Here is a 15017-nt window from a genome sequence, read left to right as displayed (position 1 = left end):
GCTCCTGCAGCTTCTTTACTCCCACCTATATTTCTGCCCCCCAGGTCATTCCTTTCTTTGCTTCCCCTCAAACCTTCTTCTCTCTTTCCACCTACTTCCTTGCTCCATTTTTATTTCCTCCCTCCTACTCTAGTTGTTTTTTCTCCCTTCTCAGGCTCCTGCCTTCCCATTCCTGCTCCCCTTAGTTAACCTTAAAAATGAAACTGCCACAGCCATTTTGGATTAACTATGCAACAGCAGACAACATCTCCAAGATGTTGTGAGGTAATCACACATGATTTCAATGTTTTAAAGCTTTTTTTAAACATCTTTCTTTAAAAAAATGGTTTTCTCAGATTTCTCCAAGGTTTATAGAAACATTGACTCTTTCTGTCCCTCACTTCATTGCACTGCACCAACACATAAGTTCTTAGACTGCATGCACAACCAAAGATATACCAGCAAAACACGATATCCCTCCAATATTATATTGGCTGAGACTAAGTTTAACACATTTACTGAACAACAGGGTTTTCCTCAACTGCAGTGATTTGTGCCCTGCATCGGGCATTTCAGAATCTATTGGCCAAGGAACACAAATACCTCTAAATACACAAGACATTTTGGTTTCCCTTGTAGATTTCATTTCTGCAGGATCATTTGCATATGTTCCATGTTTTTAACAATGCACTTAAAATAATTAGAGATGGAGACTTTTTAAAGAAGAAAGTAGATGAGGGGTTGACAGTAAGATGTATGTAGAGCTTTGGGTGATATATGCTGTTGGGTGGAGTAATGAAACTGTACTCTACATATTGGGGGGAGTGTGTATAGGAGGACTGGGGGAAAGAGCAACCAGGCAGGGAATTTCTTTAAAAGGCACTGAACCATGAACATGCCCTTATTTCCAATACTTGGGTTAGACGTATGCGATTTAAAAATACTCCTGTGTGTTAGCATGATTTATGATTCCTAAAAGCAAGAACAATTCCTAAGTATTAATTATTTCTTATTTAGAAAGTCATTTTTTGGTTAAGCATAATATAAGCAGTCAAGAAACACTCAACACCATTACCATTTCAGATGCCATATTTCTGACGATATATTTCATGCCTCGTGCAACAGAGGTATTTGTTTTTGGTTAATAGCTTTTGGTTAATAGCCAAAGCCCAGAACCATGTCCAAACAGAGCAACCAAGAAGAGAAAAATTAAGAAGCAAAACTTTTAAAAGCTAGGAAAGCTGCATTATTATTATTAACCCAAGTGTCACCAGTTTATAGTTAAATCTGCATTAAACAGGGAAAGAGACATATTGAGGACAGCTCTGCCTCTCAGACTTTGTACATATGTTTGTCTGTCTGTCTCGCTATCTTTGTCGTCATTTCTCCCTCATACATAACACTGAGAAAGAAACAAACCATGAGAAATAGAAACTGAATTCAAACAAAATTTGCAGATGATGGTGTGTGACAGATCTGTAAGTCTTAGGCATTTATCTCCTTTGACATCCATGGTGCTATTTTTAATCACCAAGACAGAAGACTGAGTCACAATATTGAGAAAGGACAGTGTGAGGCCCAGAATGCCCAAGCAGGCATCATGCTCTGACTTTGCTTAGAGTCATGAAGAACCACAAAAAAGAGGTTCCTATTATGGCTTTGCTTGGGGGGTATTATTAGTATTCAGATTTCTAAAATCATTACTTCTATTTCTTTCAGCTTCTATTTATGTTAGCAAGCCTCCAAGCTAAGCATTAGGACCAAGATCAGAGAGCAACTGTATGGCTCACCCTGTCAGAATAGTTAAAGCCAATCTCTCTGTTTAAGGCTCAACAGAGTCCTATGCTGGAGTTATTACCAGTATCCTAGTACAGCCCCCACTAGAGATTCCCACAACCTGATGTATGTCTTGGAGGTATATACATCTCCAAGATATGAGCTGGTCTTAGAAAACTCTAGCTACAGCACAGGAAGGAGCTCCAATCTATGTAAATTTAATACTCTACAGAAATTTCTGTCATGGAAATGCCATCAATGAACGTTGCTTTGAAGAAAGCCGCTATATAGGAATTGGAAGGACTTGCATCCTGTTCTAATCTACCATTCAGCCTATTTTCCATATTGAAGAAGTGTTGATTTGCATACCCTGCTTTTCACTACCTGAAGGAATTTCAAAGCAGCTTACAATCACCTTCCCTTCCTCTCCCCACAACAGACATCCTGTGAGGTAGATGGGGCTGAGAGAGTTATGACAGTACTTATCTCTGTGAACTGATCTAACAGGACTGTGACTAGCCTAAGGTCACCTAGCTGGCTGCATGTGGAAAAATGTGTGAAAAATTATGAATGGAAATATTAAGACAGGTTTAGTTTTTGTAAACACTATCTTTGTCAGGGCTGGGAATTGCCTTGATAAAAATAAACTGTTTTCCTAGAATAATACTTCCTTGATATTTACCCTATGAGTTCATAAATTAATATATCATAGATTCATAGAATCATAGAGTTGGAAGGGACCATACAGGCCATCTAGTCCAACCCCCTGCTCAACACAGGATCAGCCCAAAGCATCCTAACGCATCCAAGAAAAGTGTGTATCCAACCTTTGCTTAAAGACTGCCAGTGAGGGGGAGCTCACCACCTCCTTAGGTGAACTACTCTGACTGTGAACATTTTTTTCCGGATATCTAGCCTATATCGTTGTACTTGTAGCTTAAACCCATTACTGTGTGTCCTCTCCTCTGCAGCCAACGGAAACAGCATCCTGCCCTCCTCCAAGTGACAACCTTTCAAATACTTAAATATGGCAAAAGATACTTCCAAATTTTGTTAACAAATAAACTTTAATTCATCTTATATAAATAGGTATGCTGGATGGGTGGGGCTTTTAGATATAAAATTTTATTAATAAAATCTAAATTTACTATAGTGGTGGACTGGAATAAACCAGATAAACCAATCAAAGCAGAACAACAAGAGTTTATATTTTTTGGAAAAGATGTTGTATGGCTCCAAAGAAAAATGAGACAACTGTAAAATAAATATTTTCCATCTATAAACAGTGCATAATCAATATGAAATAAGTTTAAGAAGCAGTTTAGTCCTGATTCTTCCACTTTAAATTATGTTTATTATTATGTATATTATTGTATACGGCACTGGTCAGACCACACCTGGAGTACTGTGTGCAGTTCTGGAGGCCTCACTTCAAGAAGGACGTAGATAAAATTGAAAGGATACAGAGGAGAGCAACGAAGATGATCTGGGGCCAAGGGACCAAGCCCTATGAAGATAGGTTGAGGGACTTGGGAATGTTCAGCCTGGAGAAAAGGAGGTTGAGAGGGGACATAACAGCCCTCTTTAAGTATTTGAAAGGTTGTCATTTGGAGGAGGGCAGGATGCTGTTCCCATTGGCTGCAGAGGAAAGGACACGCTGTAATGGATATAAACTACAAGTACAACGATATAGGCTAGGTATCAGGAAAAAATTTTTTCACAGTCAGAGTAGTTCAGCAGTGGAATAGGCTGCCTAAGGAGGTGGTGAGCTCTGCCTCACTGGCAGTCTTCAAGCAAAGGTTGGATACACACTTTTCCTGGATGCTTTAATATTCTTTGGGCTGATCCTGCGTTGAGCAGGGGGTTGGACTTGATGGCCTGTATGGCCCCTTCCAACTCTATGATTCTATGATTCTATGAAGAATTTTTATTACAAATATTTGGAAATACCAGAGATAGGTAGGAACATGATTTCCTATTATAGTAACTCAAATTAAGTTATATAGTGATTTCTTTGATAAGGAAAAAGTGTCCATTTCTTAACCAAAAAACTCCAGACTTTTACTATGAATAATGCCATACAGATTAAACTGTTTAAGGGAAATTTTAGTTAAGAGCAGTAGATTCCAATCTGGAGCATCATATTTGATTTTCCACTCTTCCATATAAAATTTGCTGGGTAACCTTGGACCACAGTTCTCAAATAATTTTTTTCAACCCCACCTTCCTCACAAGGTTATTGTTGTGGGGAGAAGAAAGGGAGGCAATAAGACTCCTTAAGAAAGAGAAAAGCAGGGTATAAAGAGAATTCCTCTTCCTCTCTGTGAACATATGACTAAAGCTGTATTCAGATAGCCAATTTAACTGCACTTAAATAAAATGTATGGAAACATGGTAACTATTAGGCTCACACACATGCCTAGTTTTTCCTCCTTTTCCCACTGGAGCACAATGAAAGAATAAAGATACTAGAATAGCTGGTTATTAATGATGCAAGGATATAGGCACACTCCTTAATCTCTGTTTGTTTTCCTAAAGCCCAAGATAATTATTAAACAGGATTAAATCCTAGTTCTAGTATCCCACTTACTGGAACACAAACAGCTCCTACTAAGATATGCAACTACATTCAAATATCAAAGATAACTGGATTTAATTTTAGAGCACGGCTCCATCATGGCCTGTTTGATGATCAAGTATCTTTTTTCCTGTTTATCCCTAAATTCATATTGTTGTTAGGTGCGAAGTCATGTTAAATAGGCAAGGCAAAGTCAAGTTAAATAGGCAAGGCGACAGTATACAGCAGGGGTAGTCAAACTGCGGCCCTCCAGATGTCCATGGACTACAATTCCCAGAAGCCCCTGCCAGTGAATGCTGGCAGGGGCTTCTGGGAATTGCAGTTCATGGACATCTGGAGGGCCGCAGTTTGACTACCCCTGGTATACAGCCTTGCCAAACTCCTTTCTCAATTATGAACCAATCAGTGATTCCATGCCCGGTTCTCACTGTTGCTTCTTGACCTGCATATAGGTTTCTCAAGATACAAATAAGATACTCTGGTATTCCCATCCCTTTAAGGACTTGCCACAATTTGTTGTGCTCCACATAATCAAAGGCTTTAGCATAGTCAATGAAGCAGAAGTGGATGTTCTTCTGGAACTCCCTAGCTTTCTCCATTATCCAGCCTATGTTGGCAATTTGATCTCTAGTTCCTCTGCCTCTTCGAAATCCTGCCTGTACTTCTGGAAGTTCACGGTCCACATATTGCTGGAGCCCAGCTTGTAGGATTTTGAGCATAACTTTGCTAGCATGAGAAATGAGTGCAATGGTGCGGTAGTTTGAACATTCTTTGGCATTGCCCTTCTTTGGGATTGGAATGTAAACCACAATCGGCTCCTGGTCTTGTTTTTACTGAATGTATAGAACTTCTCCATCTTTGGCTGCAGAGCACATAATCTGATTTCTGTGTTGACCGTCTGGTGATGTCCATGTGTAGAGTCATCTCTTGGGTTGCTGGAAAAGAGTGTTTGGTATGACCTTTGTATTCTCTTGACAAAATTCTACCAGCCTGTGCCCTGCTTCATTTTGTACTCCAAGGTCAAACTTGCCTGCTATCCCAGTTATCTTTTGGCTTCCTACTTTAGCATTCCAATCCCCCATGATGATAAGCCCATCATTTTTTGGCATTGCTTCTAGAAGGTGTTGTAGGGCTTCATAGAACTGGTCAACTTCATCTCTTCAGCAGCAGTGGTTGGGGCATAGACCAAGATAACTGATATGTTTGATTACAGCACAAATATAGATAGCACTAAAACAGATTTCTGGTGATGGAGGAGGAATATAAAAGGCAAGAAAGTGGCAAAACTTACCCCTTTCAGCTGTTGAACTCCCCCAAATATCCTCATCACTCCATCAATCTCTTGTTCCAACCTTCTGGCCCAATACTGCATTCTGCAAGAAAGAGAGTGGAGAGTACAAATGAGTAAAATAAGGAAATGCATGAGGAAAAATGGTTACAAATCAATGCCCAGAATTTAGCTTGCACACCTTCCTGCTGATGCTCCAGCTGAGGGTAGAACACTAAGAATGCCTGGCCTTTAAGAGATAGTGCTATGATGATAAGCGTATCGGATGACCAACTTCTTATATTTTAAATTTACACACACAACTTTCCAAACTTTGACTAAGACAGCTACATCTAGATGTAAACAGCACATAATATTTCAGCTATGACCCCTCAGAGCAAGCCATGCAAATTATGGGAGATTACTGGTTCGAGAGGGGCTGTGTATTAATTAATTAATTAATAATGCAACAATATTGTAACAGTTTGTTACCATGTTCAACTAGTTCCTTTATAGTCCCCACTTTCATATTGCCTATTATTTGGGACTTCATCAATTAAAAATATTTTTTCATTTTTTAAGATTGTTCCATTTCCTGGGCATCTTAAATCTCAATCACTATGTGGGGGATAGATTCATTTACTCTCCTCAGCATATCTGTAAATGCAAGCAATACTGGAAGGGGTGGTGTTAGCTAGAGCCCATTGTAATGAAAACTGAGGTATTAACAAAAATGTTAAAGGGTATGAAAAAGGCAACTTCCACATATCAGGAGCATGTAGGAACATGTATACGCATACACAAAGATACGAGTCTTATTACTCTGAATTGAGAAAGACAAACAAAAGGGGTATTTTGGGCAGAGACTTTATAAGCTAAATACTTCTTAATTTTGAAATAGAAACAATTTGGCCACTCCAATGCATGATATTTGCTAGAAAAGAGACACAAAGGTTATGATTTGGGATCTTCTGGATGAGCTGACTGAAGAGGCAGTCTATTCTAGATGAAAGTCACATGTTCCCTAAAGGAATAGAACTGCATTTGAGGGTATTATTAGACATAAGTCGGCAGATAGAAGTGCAGATTTTTCCTACAAATATAACTGTTCACTAACTTTGGCTGATGTGCCAAAAACTGCCATTTTTGAAAAGCAAGATTTGGCCACAGCTATCCATGTTCTCATCGCATCCACACCTAAAGTCCTGCTTAGAGCATGTGGTATTAATCCAATGTGCTCCACATTGGGCTAAGGGGAAGTGCCTTTGAAAACAGCCAAAAAGCTTTAGCTAATGCAAACTTCATTTAGCAGATTGCTGACTGGCATTAATAATATAATATAATATAACAGAGGTTATATTATGTTAGTCTTACACCAACAGAACTAGATGCCTATTCACTTTTGAGCCAACTCCCAAGAGCTGGTTATTACCTGTAATTCCCTAAACAATCTGGGATTAGGATCTCTAAAGTAGCGATCCCCAACCTGTGGGCTGCGGACCACATGTGGTCCATCGACTTATAGGAGGTGGGCCGCGAAGGACGCCTTCTCCCCCCCCCCAGCCCTTTACAACACACTTCGGGTGTCATTGTCTCCCATCACTCCCAGATGGGACTATCTCGTTACAGAGAAACAAGCTCAGGGTTCCCATTGATTTGTCATTGTCATGAGTTAAAATTTCCATGAAAATAAAATGTTCCTTATGTTCATTGTTGCGGCGTGTCTGTATCTTATTTTGAAGGGATGTTTAAATATTACCATAGCGATCAGAGAGCGTTAGGGCAGTGGTTGAGAGTAGAGGAGTAAACCACCACCCCACCGGGCCTCAGTAAAAGGCGTTGCATGGTCCCTGGTCAGTGGTCCCCGGCGTTGAGTGGTCCCCTGTGATAAAAAGGTTGGGGACCACTGCTCTAAAGGACACTAGTCCATCAAATAAGTTCCACCTGTGGCCCTGCTCTACTATCACGGAGGAGTGAGATGACCAATAAAAGGAAAATTGCCCTTTCAAATTGTGACACATCAATTATAGAATGACTTCCCCATCTCAGCCCATCTAATGGGAAGCTTGTTAAAATTTCAGCACTAAATCAAGACTTCTAAAAAATTAATGTATTCTTTATGTATGTATTTATAAAATGTCTCTAATGCCTTTCCAGATTTATTCAAGGTGGCTCACAACAAAATCCCAGGCATCTGGAGTTTGTATTTTTACTGGTTGAGTTTTAAATGTTTATTTATGTATTAGTTATGCATATTACACCGAGTTTTATAAGTTACCCATAGACTCTGTAATGAATGAAGACATGCATTTTTTAAACAAATGAAATGCACTTTAATCAAACATTTCACCAAAAGGTATTTTACTAGCAACCTACAGATATGCTTTTTGTCATTTAGCACATGAGAAGGAATAAACATATAGGTACATAAACTGGAATATCCTAATGCAACTTTTCTCCAAGAAGTGGGAAGCAAGACCTCACAGTTGCATTGAAACAGAGACAAACATATTTTGGAATGCCTGAAGCAGGCTTGAACAGCTGGTACTTTCCACTGAGATCCATCTACCTGTAGAACTTATGTACACGTTAGCATCTGTTTATCCCTTTCTCCTCTAGGCATGCAGTTTGCCAAATCTGGTCAGGCCAATGGTTCATTTATTCCAATATCCATTCATCCTTGAAAAAATCCCTTCTAAAGTATACCATGCACAATATTTCATTGTCTCTTAATTACATGGAAGACACCGTGCCACCTCCTCCCACTTCAGGAAATCAGCTTCATTTGGGGATTGGGATTATTCTATTTTAGCATTTGCTGGGATATATTTTTACATAACCCCTTCTGAAGCTAAATTTTTACTTATACTAAGTTTGAAAAATTGCCCATAACTTGGTGGATGGGGGTAATCAAAGTCCATGTAGTACAAGTAATGTGTATAGATCTTTAAAATTGATTTCAGTGAGTTATCTGATAACTACCAAGGAACAATGAGAAAATGGAAAGCCTAGTGTCCATCAGAAGGCAATTTGATCATGATATGAGAGAAAGGAACCTGTGAAACAGTGTAAAGGTAACATATTTTCACATGGATTTAATTTTTTAAGTGGATGTTGGAAATTGTTTTGTGAATTACAGCACCATGAGGTATTGGGTGCCAACAAGAATGTGTTTCCATATCATTTATAAGTCTGCTTTCCTATGGTCAGCAACTTTCAAATACTAACTTATCTCTTTACTTTTCATTAGCAACACTCTAGGAACACTCTAGATTTCTCTTCAGTCTCATTTGACTAGTCACCTACTTCTACACATGAAATGGAACCTCCTGCACTTTGACAAGTGACTCAAGGAAAGTGATAGAGGACAGACTATACATATATGTAATTATGGAAGCAACTCTGTATGGATAACTTAAATGATAAAACATGACAACTGTTGCTTTTAGGGGATATTATGGCTTGCCCTGGGTAGCGTTACAGAGCTGAAAGAGCAATAATTCCTCAGAAAGTCTTATCTTTCTTGTAGCATTTCATTTATAAATAATACATTATGAAATTAGCCAAGCCACTTACCAAAATAAACTATTGAAAGAGGTGCATTACAGCTCAAGGGCAGTCAGGATGATTCTTTCTGGCTATAGAAGAAGAGCTTCAAACTAGCTATAGAAGAAGAGTTGGATTTTATACTTGCCTTTTCACTATCCAAAGGAGTCTCAAATCAGCTTATAATCTTTTCCCCACAACAGACATTTGTGAGGTAAGTGGGGCTGAGAGCTCTGACAGAACTACTCTGTAAGAACAGCTCCAACAGAACTGTGACTAGCCCAAAGACACACAGCGGGCTGCATATGGACAAAGAGAAGGGAATCAAACCCAGTTCTTCAGATTAGAGGCTTCCTCTCTTAACCACTATATAAGCTAGCTCTTCTCCCAAGTTCAAACGAAGCTGCAGCCAGGAATATCTGACTTACTGATAATGAAGAAAATTTTCAGTGATGAAAACCCTCTCAGCCAGGCATCATGCCGGGCTTGAACTCTTGCAGAATGGAGTTCAGGATGTGTGTGCCCTCCAACATCCTTTCTTCAAAAGAATTTAGATTAGGGAGAGGAGGCTGGGGAGGGAGAACCCCCAGTTCCCTATCCACTTTTATACCAGTCATTTTGCTGCAAAAATATGGAACTGGCTGTAGGGAAGGTTTTTCTTTATATATAACTAGATTTAAAGCCCGTTGTACTTGTAAATACAACGGGGGCCAGGTATGCTTTTGGGGGTGGGGGGAAGTTTAAAAAAAGGTTTAAAAAAAAACACGTTGCAACGAATATGCCTTGATTCTTCCTAACGTAGAGACCCATCTAGCTGGCAGTTGGCGTGTGAGCTGGCGATTCATCATTACTACGCTCCCCCCAAGTGAAAAGAAAAATCCCCCCCCCGCACGGGCGCGATTTTCAGCCGAAAGTAAAGGGAACTTGCAAACAGGGCTGTGTTGTGCTTCGGGACTTAGGGGAGCTTTAATGCACTTCTGTGGAGGGACTGTAGCCAGAGAAGCCTCGCTGGGTGAATGAAGGCTTGCTGGTACGTTGCTTTCTGCTCGCTCCGAGAAAAAAAAATGGCGATCACTTCGCCGGAAGTTCGGAGGAGAGAGCCAGGGGGAGGGACTTTGTTGGAACCGCAACAATGGGAACACACAGATCTTTTTTGCTACTGTTGCAGATTGTTTGCAAGAGTGTAGTGCTTTTCGGAGGGTGAATCCAGTTTTCCCGATTTCCCTTTAAGTGCTACAACGAATCGCTTTTTGCGGCACTGTTTCAGGAGTATGGCAGATTGTGTGCGACATTTTGCGGAACTGCTCATTAGTAGCGTTTACAATTTGCAAGCCTTCTGCTACACTGAAGTCATGCAGAATGGCCCTAACTATTTCCCTCTATTATGCAATCTAATTGATTTACACTTTACTTTGCATTCCAATCTTATTGTTTTTCTCTGTCTTATAGATGTTGTCTAAGTGCGTGCTTGTGGCACAGCAGACAGCGAAGCCTTTGTGTGTTCTTCTCCATAAGTACAATTAACTTTACATTTAAATAGAGGCCTAATTCAGGTATAAGTTAATTAACAACAAATTATAAATTGCTATTACACTATTTTTCTAATACTGTGGGAGTCCAGGTTTTCTTTGATTATAACTGGGTTGTATGATTTTTCTTGGCGTTGTTTGCTTCTCTATATATTCCCCTGCAGAAGCTCATGCAAACAGGCTGAGCTCCTGGGTCCTGTTGGGAGGTGGGATTTATGTATATACGCGGGAGGCGCATCTGGCCTCAACCAGGTCCAGGGCCTTTTCAGTCCTGGCCCCCACCTGGTGGAATGAGCTCCCGGATGATTGGGGATTGTTTTTAGGTGTTTTTATGTATTAGGGGTTTTATGGGGTTTTTACATGTTGTCACCCGCTGCGAGTCTCAGGGGAGCGGCGGGTTAGAAATCCAATAATAATAATAATAATAATAATAATAATAATAATAATAATAATAATAATAATAATAATAATAATAATACATTGTAAGGAGACTTTATATAAGATTGTACTCTTGTGACTTTTTCATAACATATTTTCTTTTGATAATTTATAGAGTATATTGTATTTGAGAATAGTTTTGTAGGGTTTGTATATTGTTATTAAAATTGCATGTATACTTTTTCAGTTTGTATAACTTTGTAAGTTTGAGGTTCTTTGTGGCTTGCATATTATCCTTTCTGAATTTTTCCACTTTTTCCCCATTTTTTTTGTTTGTTTGGGTTTTTTGGGTTATTCTTCAACATAGGGTGGCATGAAGAAAGACAGAAATTCAGAAGTATTTGGCATAGGGCCCTGAGTAGAGGGGAAGTATGCCTGGAGAAATAATGCAAACTTGGCCCTTGGTGTGGGAGTTGTTGGGGGATCATCTCACTTGATGGGGAACTATGGGCCAGTTGCTGTCAAAGTAGTGTGGATATGCTGCAGGTGCCGGTGGAGAGTGGGGAAGAAGAGTGCCTTGGGTCTGTCTCAAGGCACATGTCAGCCTTGCAAATCCTGCACTCCACAACACAGGGGTCCCTAGGAATCTTTTGGAAGTAGTCCCAAAACTCTGGCTGAATCCTAGGAACCAATCTGGGACTGCGAGCCAGTCTAAGAGGCTCAAGAGCACTTTGTAGAAAAGTAAAATAGAAATCACCCCACTTCCAGAAAGAAAATTAGGAGAGCTAACTCAGAAAATGTTTCCAGGAAATCCCCCACACCTCACCGCTCCCAGAAAGAACAATAAATGTCTCTTCAAAGAAAAAAACATAAAAGACGTCTGCCTGCACTCGGTGAGGCTCCAACTGAGAGGCAATTAGCCTCTTGGGGGGGTGGGGGAGGTTTGAATGCCAGTCAGAAATGAGCAGCTGAAGACCCACATATTGCTGGAACCTAGCTTGTAAAATTTTGAGCATACCTTTGCTAGCATGAGAAATGAGTGCAATGATGCGGTAGTTTGAACATTCTTTGGCATTGCCCTTCTTTGGGATTGGAATGTAAATTGACCTTTTCTAATCCTGTGGCCATTGTTGAGTTTTCCAAATTTGCTGGCATATTGAGTGTAGCACTTTTACTGCATCGTCTTTTAAGATTTTGAATAGTTCAACTGGAATGCTGTCACCACCACTAGCTTTATTGTTGCTCCTAAGGCCCATTTGACTTCACATTCCAGGATGTCTGGCTCCAGGTCAGTAACTACTCGATTGTAGTTATCAGGGATGTTAAACTCGCTCTTGTATAGCTTTTCTGTATAATTTTGCCACCTTTTAAAAATCTCTTCAGCTTCTGTGAGGTCCCTACCATTTTGGTCCCTTATCATGCCCGTATTTGCATCAAACGTTCTCTTCATATCTCTAATTTTCTTGAAAAGATCTCTGGTCCTCCCCATTCTACTGTAGTCTAGAGCAGTTGTAATTATGGGAGATCTCCAGCCCCCATCTGGAGGCTGGCAATCATAGCATAACCTGTGTTTAAAACTAAAAAGATAATATTACATAACTGGATCGTTGATTATCAGGGTTCAGTTAATAAACTGTAAACCATTTCTCCCTTCATAAATGCTTTCTAGAGATCCAAACAGAATGGCAATATTTACAGTTTCCGTTTATTTTATTTTGACCCCAAAGATGGTATGAAGTATGCAGGCTTTCAAGACCTGATGGCTCTAGAGGTGATGACATGCCTGCAGGCAGTGCACCCCCTTTAAACTACCTGTTATTCATTTTGAATAGAAATGCCATGTCCCTAATGCAGAGCGTCCATAATTCCAAAAGCAGATCTGGAGACCCTGTTGTCATCCTCTCTTCAATGTGCTTTTCAATACCAATCTCACAAGCTATATTCTTAGTTCAAAATGAGAACAAAGCTTGTCCAAGCCATTAAAAGTAGGATAAAATTATGGAACACTGACTGAATCTTCTTATATTTTTCACTATTAAATCTGTAGGTTCAGTAAGACATGAACATTCAACTTCAACAACTTTACTGGAACTAGAAAATACTGAACACAGATAACCAGAACTAAAGAACTTATATACACATTCACAACTCCTACCAAGATGCATGATTGGCCATTAACATAGGCCCATGATTTGGTCCTTAAGTTTGTTTACTGATTGGCTGCCAATTGGAAACTAGCAATTCTTAGACATGGGTTTAGGTTCTGTCTCTGCTCCTGAGCTCGTGGTCTCTACATGTCCACAGACACAACACTCAACATCATTCTTCAGCATGATTATATGATCATCCTAAACTGCTTCATACTGAATTAGGCCTCACCAATCTCAGTATGACTGGCTGTTAGGGTTTCAATCTCTGTCTTGGATAATTCCTGAAAACTTGGAGTTGTTTCCTGAAAAGGGTGGAGATTGGAGAAGAAAGGGAGCTCAGCAAGGACATCATGCCATACAGTCTACTTTGGGACGTGGTCATTTCCTCTAGGGCAGTGGTCCCCAACCTGCGGGCTGCGGCCCGGCGCCGGGCCGCGAAGGCCATGGTGCCGGGCCGCAGCTCCCTCTCCCCGCCCCCCCCCCCGCAGTAAAAAACTTCCCAGGCCGCAAGCTTGCGGCCCGGGAAGCTACTTACTGCGGGAGGGCGGGGAGAAGGAATCGGGGCCGGGCTGCGCCCGTGCAGGCCGCACCCGCGCGGCCCGATCCGCAGGTGCGGCCCGCGGGTGCGGCCCGATCTGCGGGCGTGGCTCGCGGGCGCGGCCCGATCCGCGGGCGTGGCTTCCGGGCGCGGCCCGATCCGCGGGCGCGGTCCCCGCGGGCGCGGCCGGATGCCCTGCCGGTCCCCAGCCTAATAAAGGTTGGGGACCACTGCTCTAGGGGAATTGATCTTCTTAGTCTGGAGTTCAGATGTAATTCTAGGTGAATTCTAAGAAACACTTGGGGGCTGGTGGCACTACTGGCTATAACTTCCAGGAGTAGAGTAAGGTCTTTGAATCCCATAACCTGCTACTTGAGATCCTTTAACTACAGATTATAGGATTCAGCTTGGGACCTCCTTCATGTGCTCTGCCACTAAGTTCTATAACATTACATATGGTTGCTACCAAAATCAGCAAACATGCTTCCTAGTTGTCCAATAACATTTATGAATGCAAAACTTTTTACTAAAAAGGCCAGTGCTGAATTAGATTAAAACATGAACTGATGCATGCATCTTTTAAAATATGGCTTATTGCAGTTACTAGCACTGGATATGTGTTGAATGGGCTTACTTGCATAGCCACACTGTGAAACCTGTTGATTTATGCTTTCAAGATACTTACTCCTGATCTAAAAATCGTGCATACACAACAACATGCAGGCACACACATAGAATCATAGAATCATAGAGTTGGAAGGGGCCTCATGGGTCACACAAAGAAGAACATGTCACAGAAGGAATGAATAAGTCCCTGTCCAAAACAGTGTGGGCATTAGGTCAACATAACACTGCAATGACCAACATTTTACCAATTGTTTGCTGGTCCTCATTAGTTTTATGGATGTTCATAGGATATGCTCCAGTGATACAGAAGCAAGTAGGCAATCCGGCATTTTTTGGCATTTACCAAAGTATAAGTTAACCACTACATCTCATTTACTTATCATGGCCAAGAGCACTTCAGTTTTTGGACCAAAAGAGGTTAAATCAGCCTCAACTTGTACAGCCTGGTAGAATACACTCCTATGAGAAATCAAGGCCCTGTGGGACCTAAATCAGTTCCAAATGGCCTGCAAAATGGAGCTGTTCCACCGGGCTTATGATTGAAGCCTAAAATAACGTGCACCAATAAAGGCAAGCCTCACCGATGGAGGGAGGGAGTTGGAAAACTACTCCTTACAAAAAACCCTGTCTAGGAAATTTTAGCTGGGGC

At 40.8% G+C, this 15017-nt stretch overlaps 1 protein-coding gene across 3 annotated transcripts in view; it reads right to left on the bottom strand.

Annotated features, from left to right (window-relative positions):
- Positions 1-15017, bottom strand: part of CACNA2D2 (calcium voltage-gated channel auxiliary subunit alpha2delta 2) — an 861961-nt gene that overhangs the window by 779186 nt on the left and 67758 nt on the right. For all 3 annotated transcript variants that reach the window (XM_077325943.1, XM_077325945.1, XM_077325944.1), the window contains exon 2: positions 5625-5706. In XM_077325943.1, coding sequence (XP_077182058.1) covers positions 5625-5706 — 82 coding nt within the window. The remainder of the gene's footprint in view (positions 1-5624; positions 5707-15017) is intronic.

Source organism: Paroedura picta, chromosome 3, assembly GCF_049243985.1.
Source record: "Paroedura picta isolate Pp20150507F chromosome 3, Ppicta_v3.0, whole genome shotgun sequence".
Classification (NCBI taxonomy): Eukaryota; Metazoa; Chordata; class Lepidosauria; order Squamata; family Gekkonidae; genus Paroedura; species Paroedura picta.
The sequence above is the reverse complement of the archived record's forward strand: the minus strand, read 5'-3'. Positions and strand labels throughout refer to the sequence as shown.